This window comes from Anomalospiza imberbis, chromosome 2 (genome assembly GCF_031753505.1).
Source record: "Anomalospiza imberbis isolate Cuckoo-Finch-1a 21T00152 chromosome 2, ASM3175350v1, whole genome shotgun sequence".
In the NCBI taxonomy this organism is placed as follows: domain Eukaryota; kingdom Metazoa; phylum Chordata; class Aves; order Passeriformes; family Viduidae; genus Anomalospiza; species Anomalospiza imberbis.
In genome coordinates, this window is record NC_089682.1 from 76,946,981 (window position 1) to 76,961,742 (window position 14,762).

The 14,762-nt window shown below is 38.3% G+C and overlaps 1 protein-coding gene across 2 annotated transcripts in view; it reads left to right on the plus strand.

Annotated features, from left to right (window-relative positions):
- Positions 1-14,762, plus strand: part of MAN1A2 (mannosidase alpha class 1A member 2) — a 130,877-nt gene that overhangs the window by 51,383 nt on the left and 64,732 nt on the right. For both annotated transcript variants that reach the window (XM_068181878.1, XM_068181879.1), the window contains exons 4-5: positions 9,821-9,939; positions 12,305-12,385. In XM_068181878.1, the coding sequence (XP_068037979.1) occupies positions 9,821-9,939; positions 12,305-12,385 (200 nt within the window). The remainder of the gene's footprint in view (positions 1-9,820; positions 9,940-12,304; positions 12,386-14,762) is intronic.

Consider the following 14,762-nt stretch of genomic DNA (forward strand, 5'->3'; position numbering starts at 1 on the left):
ACACAGTTTGTATTAGTTCATGTACAACACAATTAGGGCAGTTGTACTCGGTGACTTTTTTAAGTGTCTGAAACAATTATGTTAAATCCTGTTCAGAAGATGGAAAAATCTTCTTTAACCAGAAACTCCCACAGAACAAAAAAAAAGATGCACAAATGCAAAGTGAAATTAGATAAACACACCTCATTTCTGTAACCTGCCTTGTAGGATAGTGAGGTAAACATCTGCATGAAATGGCAATGAAAACATTAAGTCATACTAGACTTAAGGGCTGAGGCTCAGACTGAGAATTTTGCTTCTTCCCAATAGCATTCTCTCCTGTTTTTCTTGTATAAACCACATGGTTTCCTCTGAGGAAAAAACATTGTTAACTGTGGGGAATCTTTGGAATTAACGCTATTTTGATTCGTGAATTATTTAGGTTCTGGGAATGCTATTCGTGAATTTAAACTTTTTTCCTCTCCTTTGGAATTGAGAGCAGAGGGCATAATAAAGAAATGAAGATAAGGCTATGCAGTCTTGTTTTGGACAGTGTTAAAATATGAACAGGCATGACAGCTGAGTAAGAATTAGCATTCTGAGCTGTAAAACTAAATCTGCTGAGGACAGGTCCATGGGCATGTGTCCGGTGAGGGAGTCGGGTGTGGGTACGCTTTGCTGTCGTCTGAAGCCAGCAGATACATGAGGCAGCTGGAATTCAGGAATTCAACGACGTGAGTGGAGCACTGTTCTTGTGCCTCATACACTGATACTGTTCACTCAAGTTTTGCACCCGTCTGGTGAAGTTCTGTGGCTGTCTCACTGAAAATCAGCTCCTCTTATGCTGTCCCAAAGACAATTTAGAATGTGGTTTGGACCAAAGTGTGCAGAAGTGGTCCAAATATAAAGATAGAAAAGTTGTGTGCCATGATGGCTCTTAGGTGTTTTTTTGTTTTTTTTTTTTTAATATGCCTTTCCCTACTGCCTAGCTGACAAAATAATTTAGCTTACAATTATCGGTGAGAGATTGTATCTTGTCTTGGAAAATCTGTACTTAGCTTGCTTCATACATCAGGTCACACAACTGTACTCAAGTCCAGATAACATCTTGTTCTCTTATTTACTCTAAAAATCTTGCTTGCTGTGGTGTTTAACTGATTGCTGCCAATGTTTAGTCTCTTCATACTTCCAGGCCATCATTCACAGATACTTTTCCCTTCAGTCTTCCACTTCCTCTTTTCTTAAAATGGACTTATTTCAGATCTGTATTTTTGGTTAGTTTTGATGAACTGTTTTGTGTGTGCAGCAGATTTGCTGTCACCACTCATTTTCCCCGCATTATTCTTGTTTTCTTTCTGATATGCTTCCATGGCCTCCTTTGTATGCAATGCCATCTTCTCTCCCTCCTTCCTTTCCTACTATGAAATTCATCCTAACCTTTCTCTCCTGACATTGCGGCTTCTCACTTATCACCAGGTCTTAACCTTCCACTAACTCAGATCATAGTTCCAGCATTAATCTCTATTATGGTCTGCATACAGTCCTCCTCCTGTGTATAGTAATTCAGTTTGGTCTTTGTGCTTAAAAATAAAACTCCCAAAAATGTGGAGGAAATTGGATAGAAATGTAGAAAATTGAAATGGTCTGAGGATAATCAGGCTTTGTACTAGGGGGACTGCATTCAGCTCTTGCTTGCATGAATTTTGAATTAATTTGAAGAGCCATGTAAGATTTAGGGAGCAAAGTAAAGCCATCAAGTGAAGAGCAGTCGAGAGGAAGGTTTATTGCAGTATTTTCTTAGACAAAGTTTTAAAGTTCAGGTCTTAAGAGCATAGGTGGCAGTTTGTTGATTATTAACAAATACCAGCAGGTTCAGTTTTTAATAGGTTCAAAGTCTAGCTTACAATTCAGTGTTCTACTCCTATGATTTCCTCAGTTGTGAAATTAAGGAAAGCATTAAAATTGATAATTTAATGTTATTTATATGCTAAAGTACTCTATTGTCTGGTACAAAACATTAAGACCTCCTTTTCATCTTGTCTATTATCAGCAATTTAACAGAACTAAGCAGTCAACATGCATATTTTTTTTTGTTGTGCTTTTTTAATTAGTCTAAAATGTTTAAGGCAATTGGTTTCTTCATGGATACTTACAGGCTTATTCATTGCATTTTATGACTGAGCTGAAATCATACACTGCAGTTTTGTATGAAATGTATGGTTTCATTGACTAATTTTGAAGCACTTGTTTTCTCAGTGAAATTAAACTCTTTTGTTCAAAAGTTTAATTAATTTTCTTAAATGTTATCTTGTTTCTTGTGAGTCATTAAGATATTTTGCAAGTGGTATGCTTCAGTAGTGGCAGCTTTATTGCCAGACCCTCATTAGAGATACAGAAAACGGTTGATAATTGTTTGCTTTTAATTTTCATGTTACATAGTTTCATACCATGTCTCTAATTGTCTGTCACATCAAGAAATCCTGTTGCTACAGTCTCAAAACTTGAATTATTTAACTATTTTCAAATAGAAATTGTTGTATTTTCTAATATATAATGCAGTCTTGCCCAGTATGTATTTTTCAGACATTATGAATCTGCGCAGACAGGAACAACAATAACAAGAATATTTATTTTCCTTAGGATTGTAATAACTCTGTATTTAATGTCAGGCTGAGTTTATCAAGGAAGCATTTTAACTCAGTTACTGGGAATTAAAACAATTGCCTATGTGAAAAATAACTAAACTTTTACCTTCAGAGTGTGAGAGAGTATATATTTTTCCTTGGGGAGGTTTTACATCTCCTCTTTTGTTTTTGGAATCACTGTGGTGGAAAAGTAAGGATGTGCTCTATGCTTGTGTACACCCCACCACTGGGTTGCTCTGTCAGTGGTGCTGGGCCAGTCTGAAGCTGAGGTTGCCTGCTTTAGTGGAAATTTATCTTAGAAATTACAGTAAATTATCCCTTGAGGCTTTGGTCCTCTTACGTTCCTTTTGCAAGCTGATCCTGCTTCCATCTCCAGGTAGCTACAGCAGCAATCCAGCATGTTCTGCACCAGTAGGAGTAGGTTCAGCTTCCACTAAGTATTGTCTGTCCAGGGCCCTGCAAAAAAAAAAGAGTCAGATATGAGACAGGCTGAGACCAATACTATTTCTGGCACTATTTCTGTTTGTATCTTATGGTTCTGTCAATCAGTATGATCATCCCATTGGCCATGGGAAGCTGTTTTGAGAGTGAAGGCTATTTTCTTGCATCTAGATCTCTAGTCTTTGCACATAACTAACTGTGGATTCCAGCTTTTTATTTCTTAGGAAGATAAGTCTGCTTGCTAGAGTATAAAATAATTTATTTTGATTGCAGGGATGTCTTAACACAGAGATACTTGCTGTTTGTGTGGTGTTGTCAGAGACAGTTGTCTTCAGTAATGGCCCAAATGCTTTTATTGTATCCAACTTCTTGTTCTTCCTCAATCTTGCCAGTTCCTGTAGCTTTCTTCAAAATCTAGCTGCTGATGATGTCTGCAGGCTGTCCTTGCAAAGGAGAATAAAAGTCTTTATTAGATTCCTATATGATTTTGTCACTGGTTTAGGAAATACGAAAACCCTACCTTGATTATAAATGGACTGATGAGCATCCTGCTTTGGATGTGTTATCTGCTGTCTTTTCTGAGGAAAAATAAAATGCTTCCTTCTCAGTCACTGCTTGAGGTGGAAGAGTAGGAATGGTTACATGCATCTATTAGGCCTATTTATATGACTTCCTTGGAAGCAGAGCGACCTCAGTAGTTTTCCACTTAGGCTGGTTTCATTGACTGTAGCAGCAGCGTACATTTTGGTAATGAGAGATCCATATGAGTAGGCTGGATTTCCTTCAGGTTTGTTACTCCTCTAGCAAGTCTCTGGGTAAATGCCAAGTGTGTTGTAAGACACTCATACACTTGTGGCACAGAGGTGTTGGAGCACAGGCAGAGGGAGAAAGGCTAAGAAGGAAATTCTCTCTCCAACCTTATGCCTTCCCCTGGCTTATTCACCGTGGGCGTGCAGGGGGGCAGGAATGAGAAAGCCTTGATGCTGTGCAAGCACTGCTCAGCAATAGTCAAAATTCTGGTGTTTCCAGCACTGATTTAGTCACACATCCGAACCCCACAGCACCATGCAAGCTGCTGTGAAGAAAATTAACTCACTCTCATGCAAACTCAGTATCCCTGTTTAACCCTCCACTTGGGCTATTGAAAGCCCCTATGGAAGTGCTTTTCAGGAGAGGTAATGAGATTTGTGTGTGGTGTATACATGTTGAAGTAATGAGGAGGTATGGGTGATATGTTAAATAATCAGAGTTTCTGCGAAGCACCTATTTGATGATTACCTTTCAGCTTAGTGCATGACTTCAGTTTGTTGGTGCAGAGTTTTGTCATCTTGTTTCTTATTTAACTTGTCTATGTCTCATATCTTTAGTCTTTTCATAATTGATATATGCATAGTTGATCTATTAATATATTTTCTCTAGAACCTCACTGCTTATAGTCTCTTCTGCTTCCACATAATAAATACGCAAAGCAGCCCTGAGCTGGTATCAGATGTGCTAAATATCTGCACTTTTTCTTATGGTATAATGAAAATGGGCTATTTATTTTCTTCATATTGCTTTTGTTGTGGAACACTTGACAGCGATCTGTCTCCCTTGTACTTTGATAGTCTCTTGTGAGACTTTCAAATGGCATTAATAAGCCAGTTCTTCATCTAGTGCTTTGGCATACTGAAAGAATTCCAGATAAGAAGACCATTTTTCTTTTAGAGGCCTGATATTTACACTTAGTCATATGATTTGCTAGAAATTTCAAATTGTAGATTTATGTGGTATCAAGTGAAGGATTTATTTGACTTATCTCAGGAAACTTACGTCTACCTAACTACAAATCTGAACTACCATTTTGCAGTCCTTTAGAATAATACTTTTCCTTAATGAGAGTGTGCATGATTTTCTTAATAGTTCAGCTATTTCACTGCTAAATTCTTTCCATTAGCTCATGATGGATGTTCTGTTTTATTTAGAAGAATGAGCATTGCATTCATTAGGCAAACTTCATTAAATTTGGAGCTCAATCAACTAGAACTATAATTATATTGCGAGGAAACTTCCTAATCTGACGTTTTTAAAACTGAGCCTTTTTGGAATTGGTTATTATCTTACGTGACATGACTAGCTGAGCCTTTGTATTGAACAGAGGCAGACTCTGGGAGGAGTGCCTTTCAGCTAGCAGAAGTGTTATTTTCTATTATACTTTAATTGTTTTATAGGTTTTTTTCACCACAATGGGACATCTGCTCCCTCTATATGTGGACCAATAATAGACTGCTCGAAGTGGTAGCAAGAAGTGTATACTACAAACTGTTATCTCATCATTTAGGGTTACTTTATGGCACTTCAAATTATACCTTCTGCACTTTAATTCCAGGAAGGTTATCCCCTTGTCCTTTTGATCCAAAATTTATGGATCTTGGCATGGCTGAGAAAGGAAAAAAAAGAGCATTCTCTGTTATGAATGGAAAATTATTTCACTTTGTGACTTTAGATGAATGGCTTCTATCAGCATCAGTAGGGGGAAGCACCGTTGCTTATCCATTTTTGCTTTACCTGTAGCAGCACATGTGACCCTAGTGCAGACTAGTGATGGGAACGCATGCTCTTTCTTCCTTCTTCAGTTTTCAGTCAATGCCTTGCTGGAAGTGCAGTATTGTTTTTGGTCCCGGTGATGCTCAGTTGGTCCGGCTGCCTTGGTGTTCTAGGGTGAGAAGGGGATCTGCACACCCTCCTGCCCAAGCACCTTTGGCAGAGCTCCCAGGCACAGGCTAGCCCCAGCAAGCTGTTATAGTGATATGCAGCTCTTAAGCAAAGTTCAGCTCTTTGAGAAGTGATTTCAGCTCATAGGCTTGTTGGGGTGCCTCGGGCAGACGCAGGGAGAGAGAGACGAGGAGCGCTGTGTGAGGTTCCACCGGAGGATCTTTATTTCATCTTCCGTGAAGGGTTCAGGGACAGCTTACTTCCAACGAGCTAGGGAAACTGAGGGGTTTTTATAGGGTACAGGGGTTTTGAGAAATGGTCCAATGGTGTGGGTCAGGGTACAAATTGACCTGTTGTCTTACAGGAAGATAACAGAGGGTCTGAGGCGCGGGAAAAGGGGTTCTTTTGCTAGTCAGCATGACTATGCATTTTCTCTGCCCTTAGGTAGCTAATCTCCAGAGGGGCCTAGCAGGCCTATCTGCTGCAACAGTGCAGTACATTTTAAGATGAAGACAGCTAATAACATGTCACTGCTTGTTTTGGTCAAGCTGTAGATACTGAAGAATTCAGTGGAAGCTCTTACTTAAGAGCAAATTAAGAATGACATCCTTTCTACATAGTCTTGAAGAAAGAAGCTGAGAGCTAATTTTACTCTGTGACCAAACATCATGTAGCCCACAAATGGTTTTAAGTTGTACCTGTCTTGCAGTATGGAGCAGCCAAGGTGTTAAATGTGTATTGTCCTCAGTGTTGCATTGTGTTCAGTTCTGCCCTGTATTCTTTTAGGCACAAGACTTCTGAGTGTAAATTCTACATTTTGGACTTTTCCACCTCAATGGCCATGAGGAAGGAATTAGCTTGCTTCCTGCTGCCTGGTTGATACTAAAGGAAGAAGACAGACCAGACAGTCTGTTGCAAAATTTTGACTTGTCATCTCTTGACCTTTTGGAAACATATTCAGCCAAAAGGATTTGAAAATGGAAAGATTATTCTTCTGAGTCTTCCTCAAGGACGAAGTACTCATGTGTAGAAAAAAGAAAAATAACTCAAATTTGGTTGAAATAGTCTGCTTATATGAAAAATGAAAAACTAATAATTTATTATCGGTTGGGATGTATATGCTATCCTTAGGAGATTGAGATAAAAAATAGTTGGGCTCTCACATGGAGTCTAGAAACTATAACCACACTGATTTGTGCCTCAAAAACAGGTGCACATCACTGCTTAGGGAAGAGGCATATGAGAGTAGAAGGAGCTTTTCTCAGTAATGTTTTGTTGGACATTCATGGTTCTAGAAAAGATAAACATAACAGGTGAAAGAAAGGAGTGTAAAGGCAGCTGGAAGGAGGGCTTGAACAAAGTAATAGAGTATGGCCCAGACAAAAATCTCAGAGTGTGAGCCTATACCTTTAATTGACTCTTCGGGACAAAAAGTGCAGAACAAGCTGGTTTTATTGGGCTGCATTTGTTTCTGTGGCTGCAAACAGTGCCAAAGGATCTGGTGTGAAATGGGTTGTAGGCAATCCCTTTTGGGGACCACTGGTTTAGGTGAGATGTCTGTATATGGGGTTGAGGGCTCACTTTTAACACAGTGATAGTGAAAGCAAATTTCTTGTCTGTATTGGTGGAGTCATACTGTTCAGTCATTATGGGATGCACTGGGGAAACTTTGAATGCCTTTGATCATCTCTGGAGAGAGCTCTGTTCTGTTCTCTCCAAATTCATCTACTGGATTTGTGAGATGGCAAAAGTTATGTGCTTTTTAATTTCCATGGTCCTTCTTTTCTGGTTTTGTGCAGAGAGAACTCTGTGAAAAGGTTGTTTAAATTTGTGTTTTTGAAGATACTTTCTTGACATCTGGCAAGTAGATATTCTTGCCCCCAACATACTGCTCTCCCATGTTGTTGACACTGGAATGTAGTTCTGAGACCTAGAAAACTGTGGAAGATTTGTGGTGTCTGAAGTTCTTTGGAACTGTGTGGGGAGGTAGGGTGGCAGACAAGAACACACCAGTCCATTTCCATGCTACATGTTTTCCACATCCCTTGCAAGTTGAAGAATACAAGAGCTTACTGATCTAATTACCACTGTGTTTAAGTTGGAAGGTTTTACTTTTTGAAACTATTGCACGAGGAACTTCCAGGATTTCCCAAGACTTATGTATCCCTATTCATTCAAACACTGTATGTATTTCAAAATTTTATAAATGTGGTTTAAATAAAGAAACAGATTGCTTTGAGTGTGTTGTGGAAGCTGTATAACACATTCCAACTTATGTTAAAAAAAATACTTTGTCAGCTGGTACTGAAGGTAGTCCTTGTGTCATGGTCTTATTTGCATATTTTTGAAGTGATAAATTAGATAACTGTCACATTATGCTTTTGAGAAGGTGCTAAGTTAAGTGCAGTGCTGTGGCTCTGCTCAAAGCAACCTCCACTTTAGCATAAGCAGTGGAATTTGTCATTTGGCTGAAGGCGTTAAATCTTACAGTACTTGAGCACCACAGTGAATTAATTTCCTGAGAGTTATAGGTATGGCTGGTGGACAGTTTGTCAAAGGATTTGTCTTTTAATTAATCTTGCAAAAGGTAGTGTTCCCCAATCTGTACTTGAATTTTCTTAACAAACACTGCCAACTTCAGGCTTTCCAAATCTAATTGAAATTAATTAAAAGCAATGCATGGCTATTATTTAAAAATTAGTTGGTGGTTACATTGTGATGGATACAGTTGTGTTTAATTTTTATTATCTGGGGAAAGAAGTCCCTGAAAATGGAATTAAGCTTACATTTCAGTCATTTAGGTTTGTGAAAGAAACACAGTGGGGGTGATGGCTTCATTCAGTTACTGTTATGTTTGAGGAGAAAAAATATAGCTCTAACTATGTAAAAGTCAGAAATGGATGAATAAAAACTACCAAGCAGGAACACTGTGCCGTAGAGATTCCCATTATGGGTAGAAAGCACATTAAAAGAACCCTAAAATGGACTTGTTAGGACACTAGCATCAATAAATTGCTAATCAGAGTTTACCGGAGTTTATAAACCAGAGTGTGCTGGTTTATAGATAACAGATAAGAACAGTGAAATTTGGCTACTTTGTTGGTGCACAGGAAGTTTTAAACACTCAATGGAAACAGATAACTCATGATTTTGGTTTCCTCTAGAAATCAAGATCTGTGCCTACTGAGGGCAGCAGCTTGGGTTGGGATGGCCTAGGGAGACCAGGGCTGTCATGGGCCATGGCTCACCATCTCCTCATCCCTCGCACAGACCGATGAGTCACTCATCAATCAGCTCTAAATTGCTGCTGTTTCAAGTGAATGGCATTTTAGCTTAAAGCACCATTGATTTTTATTTGGCTTTCAATGCTCCACTTGAAGTGGTGACAGTTGAGAAATCCATTAGCGCTCATGGCTGCGTCCCTGCAGAGCCAGGGGAACATCTTGGGACTGCGGCTCTGGCAGTCACTCCAGGCCAGCGCTGCCCTGCTCATCAGTCCATGCTTTCCAATCATTAGCTAGCCTCCGTAATTGTGAAACTTTGAATATTTCAGGAGTAAATGTTGGGAAATGCGAGGAATTACTGCAAGTACTGATTGCTTTATCTTGCATATGCCTTTTTTTTTCCTAATTCTTCTGTCCTAGAATTCCTAGTAGCTTTTTGAAGCTGCATGTCTTTGGTTTTTTGTGGTTTTTTGTGGGTTTTTGTGTCTTTCTGTCCTTTGGTTTTTTTATGGGTTTTTTTGAGTCTTCTTTTTGTGTCAAAGTACAGTTGCTCAAGTTTAAGTTAGGAAAGCGGATGAGAAGGGCTCTTTTTTTCTGTCTTTAGTGTTCTTTTTTCCCCAGAAGCCAAACTGTGCCAGAGGATTGATACTTTGAAAGAGAAGTGGGAATCCTCTTATGTACCTGATAATTCCTTGCTCATTTTGATAATTCTTTGTGCTGACTCCTTTGTAGTAACTTTGCTTTGCTACTGCTTGGGTTATTTTCTCATGTTTGTGATGTTAAGAGAAGTCATGAAATAGTCACTTGTAATAGAAACCCTTCTTTTTTTGCACGTAGGAAACTCACAAATGGGTGCTACCATAGTAGATGCACTGGATACTCTTTATATCATGGGCCTTCACGATGAATTCAGAGAAGGACAAGAATGGATTGACAAAAATCTTGATTTCAGTGTGGTGAGTAGAGCCTGCCCTAAATATTTCTCTAGTCCTTTTCAAGGTGTTCATCTTGGGAGGAGCCAGAAGAGGTCTTTCAAGTGAAACTTAATAAAAATTAGGGATCAAAGTGTCAGATGTAAACTTGTCACAGATGTGACATTCTCTGTGTGTCTTTGTATTAGAAAAAAAAATTGCCCTGACCTTTTCACAGTTATGATTGTAAGTAGAGACACACCTATATATTGTATTTTCAAAGTACAAATTATAACTGGGTAAGGGAAGTAAGGGGAAGTGTTTTGTGAGAAACAACCAGGCCTCTGAAATGAAGACAGAAAGATGAGGTTTTATTGACTGATAGTCGTTGCAAAATAACTGAGCTATGAAAGACAATTTTCCCCCAAACTATAGTGTATAAATTACTTAAGAATACAATCTCTTCTTCTATTTCTTAAGAGTTTTAACACAAAATATGCCACTTGAATCCTTGAGTTTTCCTACAGGCTCTTCATCTATCACTAGAATTTCCCAGTTGGTCATGTAGCATCTGACATTCTTGAGAAGTATTAAATGGAAGAAATGGCTCTATTTTAGTCTTATTGATTAGTGTACTTAGTACTAATTTTGGGACTTTCACAGACTCTGTGATGGAATTTGTATTTCAATCCTTGGATTTGCCCTATGGTTCCAGAAATAATTTTTCATTCAGTAAATGCACATAATGAAATACAGTTGTATGCTCTGAATTCAGCAAATGCTTACTGTTATTTCTATAATTTAACCTACTTTTCAAAAATTATTTGTTTGGGCTTTTTCCTTTTGATTTGTACCTTGACTGTCTGGCAAACATCAAAGAAGTTTTACTCTGCTTTTTCAGTTAGTGCCAGATAATTATTCAGTCTAAAACTGAAGATCCTAAATATATCAGAGACAGTGTAGAGATAATGATACCATTATGAGGGTGAACTAAATTGCTTCCATAACTTTTATTTGATCTAAGGCAGTTTCAATATAAATTTGCAATATTAATCTAGGATTTGGATGGAAAAAAATTACATGACCCTCTGGGGTTCAGTTACATCTTCCTATGTATCAAAATCCATTTCTGAAGGTTAATGAGTTGTCTTGTTCATACATCAAACTTGAGTAATTTCCTTATATGGTTTTGAGTTTATAAATAAATACATAAATTTTATCCTCTTGGATTCATCTATTGGTAAAGGGAGGTCATTGGTTTCACTTTACACTGTCCCACTGCATGTATGATTCATGACTTTAATAGGTATTAAGTGGAATCATGCTGCATTGGTGTTATTTTTCTTGTATCACCTTTATGTGAAAAGAGAAAGCCGTTTACTAAAAACATTAGGGAGTATTTCAAACTTCAAAGTTTTAATCAGTGCTGTTTGAAGAATTTTTTATTCACATAATCTTTCTGAAATATGTAATATGTGCAAAATGAATTTAGTTTTGATCCAAGCACTGCAGGTGCCATAGAAATAGCACAAAAGGAAAGACATACTTGTAAATGTCATTTCAGCTGTGTGCAAATTGGTGAGTCAGCTTGTTCAGTGCACGTTGTAGTGACTTTTCTGGATAAAAGAAAATGTCTTGCCGATCTCAAAATCTCTTAATAAAACTACATTTCTGTGTCTAATAGCTTGAAGAGAAGTTTATGGGGGAGACAGATGGAGTGTATGTGGAAAATTAGCTGAATGGGGCACAGAGGGAGTCAGTTGTTAAAACTATCTGGTTCCTCTTAATTTTTTGTGGGTTAAATGAGTCAAAAGACACTGTTGAATTTAACCTAAGGATAATAATGTAGAAGAAGGCAATAAAATCGTTTATTCTCTTGAATTTCTCAGTGGTCCTGCAGTACTACTTGTCATAATGTAAAGGCTATTCTGAGACAAAGATTGTATTAAAATAGAGCTCTGAATTTGAATTTAGTAATTTAGGTTTAAAAAGTGCATTAGGGGAATTCTCTAATTATTATTTTGCTTTATCTTTTAAACCTAGAAGGTTCGGTGCTATGCTGAAGCATAAGAGAGAAGATGCTAAGTTATAGATATGTGCAATCCTTGCCTTCTTTCCCACCAGCCCCAAATTACTGTAATTGCACTTTGTGGTGATAAAATGGTTAGAGGGCAGGAGAAAAACTAATTTGATTTTAATAAAATTGGTTGAAGCTGTAACTGGAGTTGTCATTTAGTGTCACAAAGATGTGCACGAGAATTTCATTTTGGGTGTAGAGACTGCAACAGTACAGACCCTTGCACGTGGATTGCCTTAGGATGATATGTACTTTGTTCTGCCTTGACAATTTTTTTTCTTCCTTCATTAAGGAGTTGGTTAATTATTTATTAATGCTTTCTTTCTGTTCTAGAATTCCGAAGTGTCTGTTTTTGAGGTCAATATTCGCTTCATTGGCGGTCTTCTAGCAGCATACTACCTTTCAGGACAAGAGGTAAGGAGATTGGAAGGTGTCTGAAATTCAGTGTATTCTAGCAAATGTGGCAGATGGAGACTTTTCTCAGTAGCTTGCAAACTAATTACATAGCAGTCAGTTGTCCAAAATAACCAAATTCTTAGAGTATGGAATCTTTAAAGTTTGTTTCTGAGTAGGTCTCTTGGCATTTAGGACACTTGGTTACAGTTTTGAAATGCTTCTTTTATCAAGATGTTTTCAGAAGATATCCACTCAAATAAGCGTCAGCTTGAAATGTCAAGTAAAATGTCAACCTTCTCATGCCAGCAATAACTTGTTTTGATATTCTGTAACTCCATGAAGGTAGAAATAATAGCTTTGCCACTTGTCCTGCAAGGCTGTAGGTTTGCTTCATCAAAGTGCTACTCAATCTTCTTACCATTTTTTCAGTGACAAACCGAGAAATAGCAAGCCAGTCTTATACAGCTTCTGTCTAGAGACATGCTTAGATTGACAAGATGCATATCCCCCAAGACTTGCAACAATGGACTTCCTTAGACCAGCAGTCACAGTGCTGTGACCTCTTACTTCACATACTTTAACAAGACTAGAGCTTGACCCCAGCTATTCTCATATCTTAGGAGCTGCGTGTCTTTAACCTATTGCCCGTGCCTTTGATTCTTTGGGTTTGTCCTTTATTTTTCATGACCCTTCTGTAGCCCACTACCAGACATATTTCATGGCTTTCAAGTGTTCTTAGGCATCTTCTTCCTTTGTTTAGGGAAGCACCACATACGTATCAAAAAGTTCTCAGGGATTTTAAGACTGCAGCTCTAAAAGTAACCAAGAGAAAACTCATAATTTTTGTCTAAGTCTTCGGCATCATCCTGGAATCTATGATTTTTCTCTTTTATGAGTGTCTTGTCTTAGCTAGAAGAGTTCAGTGGCAAAGCAAAAATCCTGTGTACATCTTGAAAGAAATGAGTGGTTTATTTTTCATCCAGTGCTCCTGCTTCACCTTCTTCAAAGAGGACCATGCTCCTTGGAGGTATCTACTGTGAATATGAAAAACCTCAGAGAAAAAGCAAGAATCACACATTCACAGCTGAATTATTTGTATATATTGATACTACACTTGTGCACAAGCCCCTTAAAAAGAACTTTTTGCCCGAATATGCAGATGGGTGCAGCCAAGCACTGCCAGAACATATGCTTTGCCTGCATTTTTAAAGCAGAGTATTCCTTCTTAAATTTGCTTCTAACCTCTTGGTAGAGTCAGAACAAGCTCCTTTGCTTAAATAGCTTTAATTTCTTTCCTTCTTAAAAAGCATCTACCCTTTCTTTCCTAGATGTTGGCTGGGCTGAATCTTTTGTTTTTAAGGTTTTTATGGCATCATTCTCTCCAACAGACTTCAAATGCTTCATGACTTGTGATACAGGATTCCCGTCAAATGTCCATATGTATCATCTTTATTTTCCTAAAGAACTGCTATAAAAATGAGCTCAGACTGCATTTCTTTCAAAATAGTGTGGCAGCTAGGATTGCTGTGGGTATCTGAGAGACTCCTTTCTTTGCCAAGTTGGACAGGGTTTCTCTGCAATTTGTCACTGTGGATATGACAAGCAAGGGATTTTGAGGCTCTTCAGCAACTGAGCCCAGGAGAGACACCTGCGTCTGGGATCTCCTTGGAGTTGGAAACAGGTTGCTTGAGATGTGATTTCTAGTCTGGTCCTCTCTCTTCCCCAAAAACGGAACATATTCCTTAGCTCAGGATTGGGGTATGCTTCATTTCTTTATCCATTGCATTCAGACTTGAGGAGCCACTTTCTAGTGTTGCTAAGACAGCCAAGACTGTTCCCAGCCTTTTGGGTGTTTTACCTGATCAGGTTGTGAACATGTACATGGGCTTACACCTTTAAGGCAGTCTCTGTCTCCTGGTAGGTGTCCTTTCTTTGTTCATCAAGCCATCATTTACTTGATCATATTCACTTACCACACCTTGTTGATATTCCAGTCACCATCTTCCTACCTCCAAGCCTCTACTTCTGCAAGACTGTTGCTAGATTGGTTTTAGAAGGTTTTCATACTAATTTTGCATACTTTTGCATGTCTTGTTTGAGGTATTTAAAGTAAGGTCCAGTACAATGGACTGCTGCTTTGAATTAATTCTGTTTTTCTCCTTTAAATAAATACAATTTCTGCTTAGGTCGGCAACAGGAGTTACTGATGTTTGGTGATAGTTACAAAAGCTGCTCTTACTTCATTTTGACTCCTGTCACTTATTGTTGATAAAGGTGCTGTAGGGACAACCATAAAACAGTGTTCAAGACTCAACATCAGCTGTGGAACTTTAATAATTTGTAAATGGCCATGTCTGGAGAATTTCAAAGTCCTCATGGTGTATCTACAATGCTC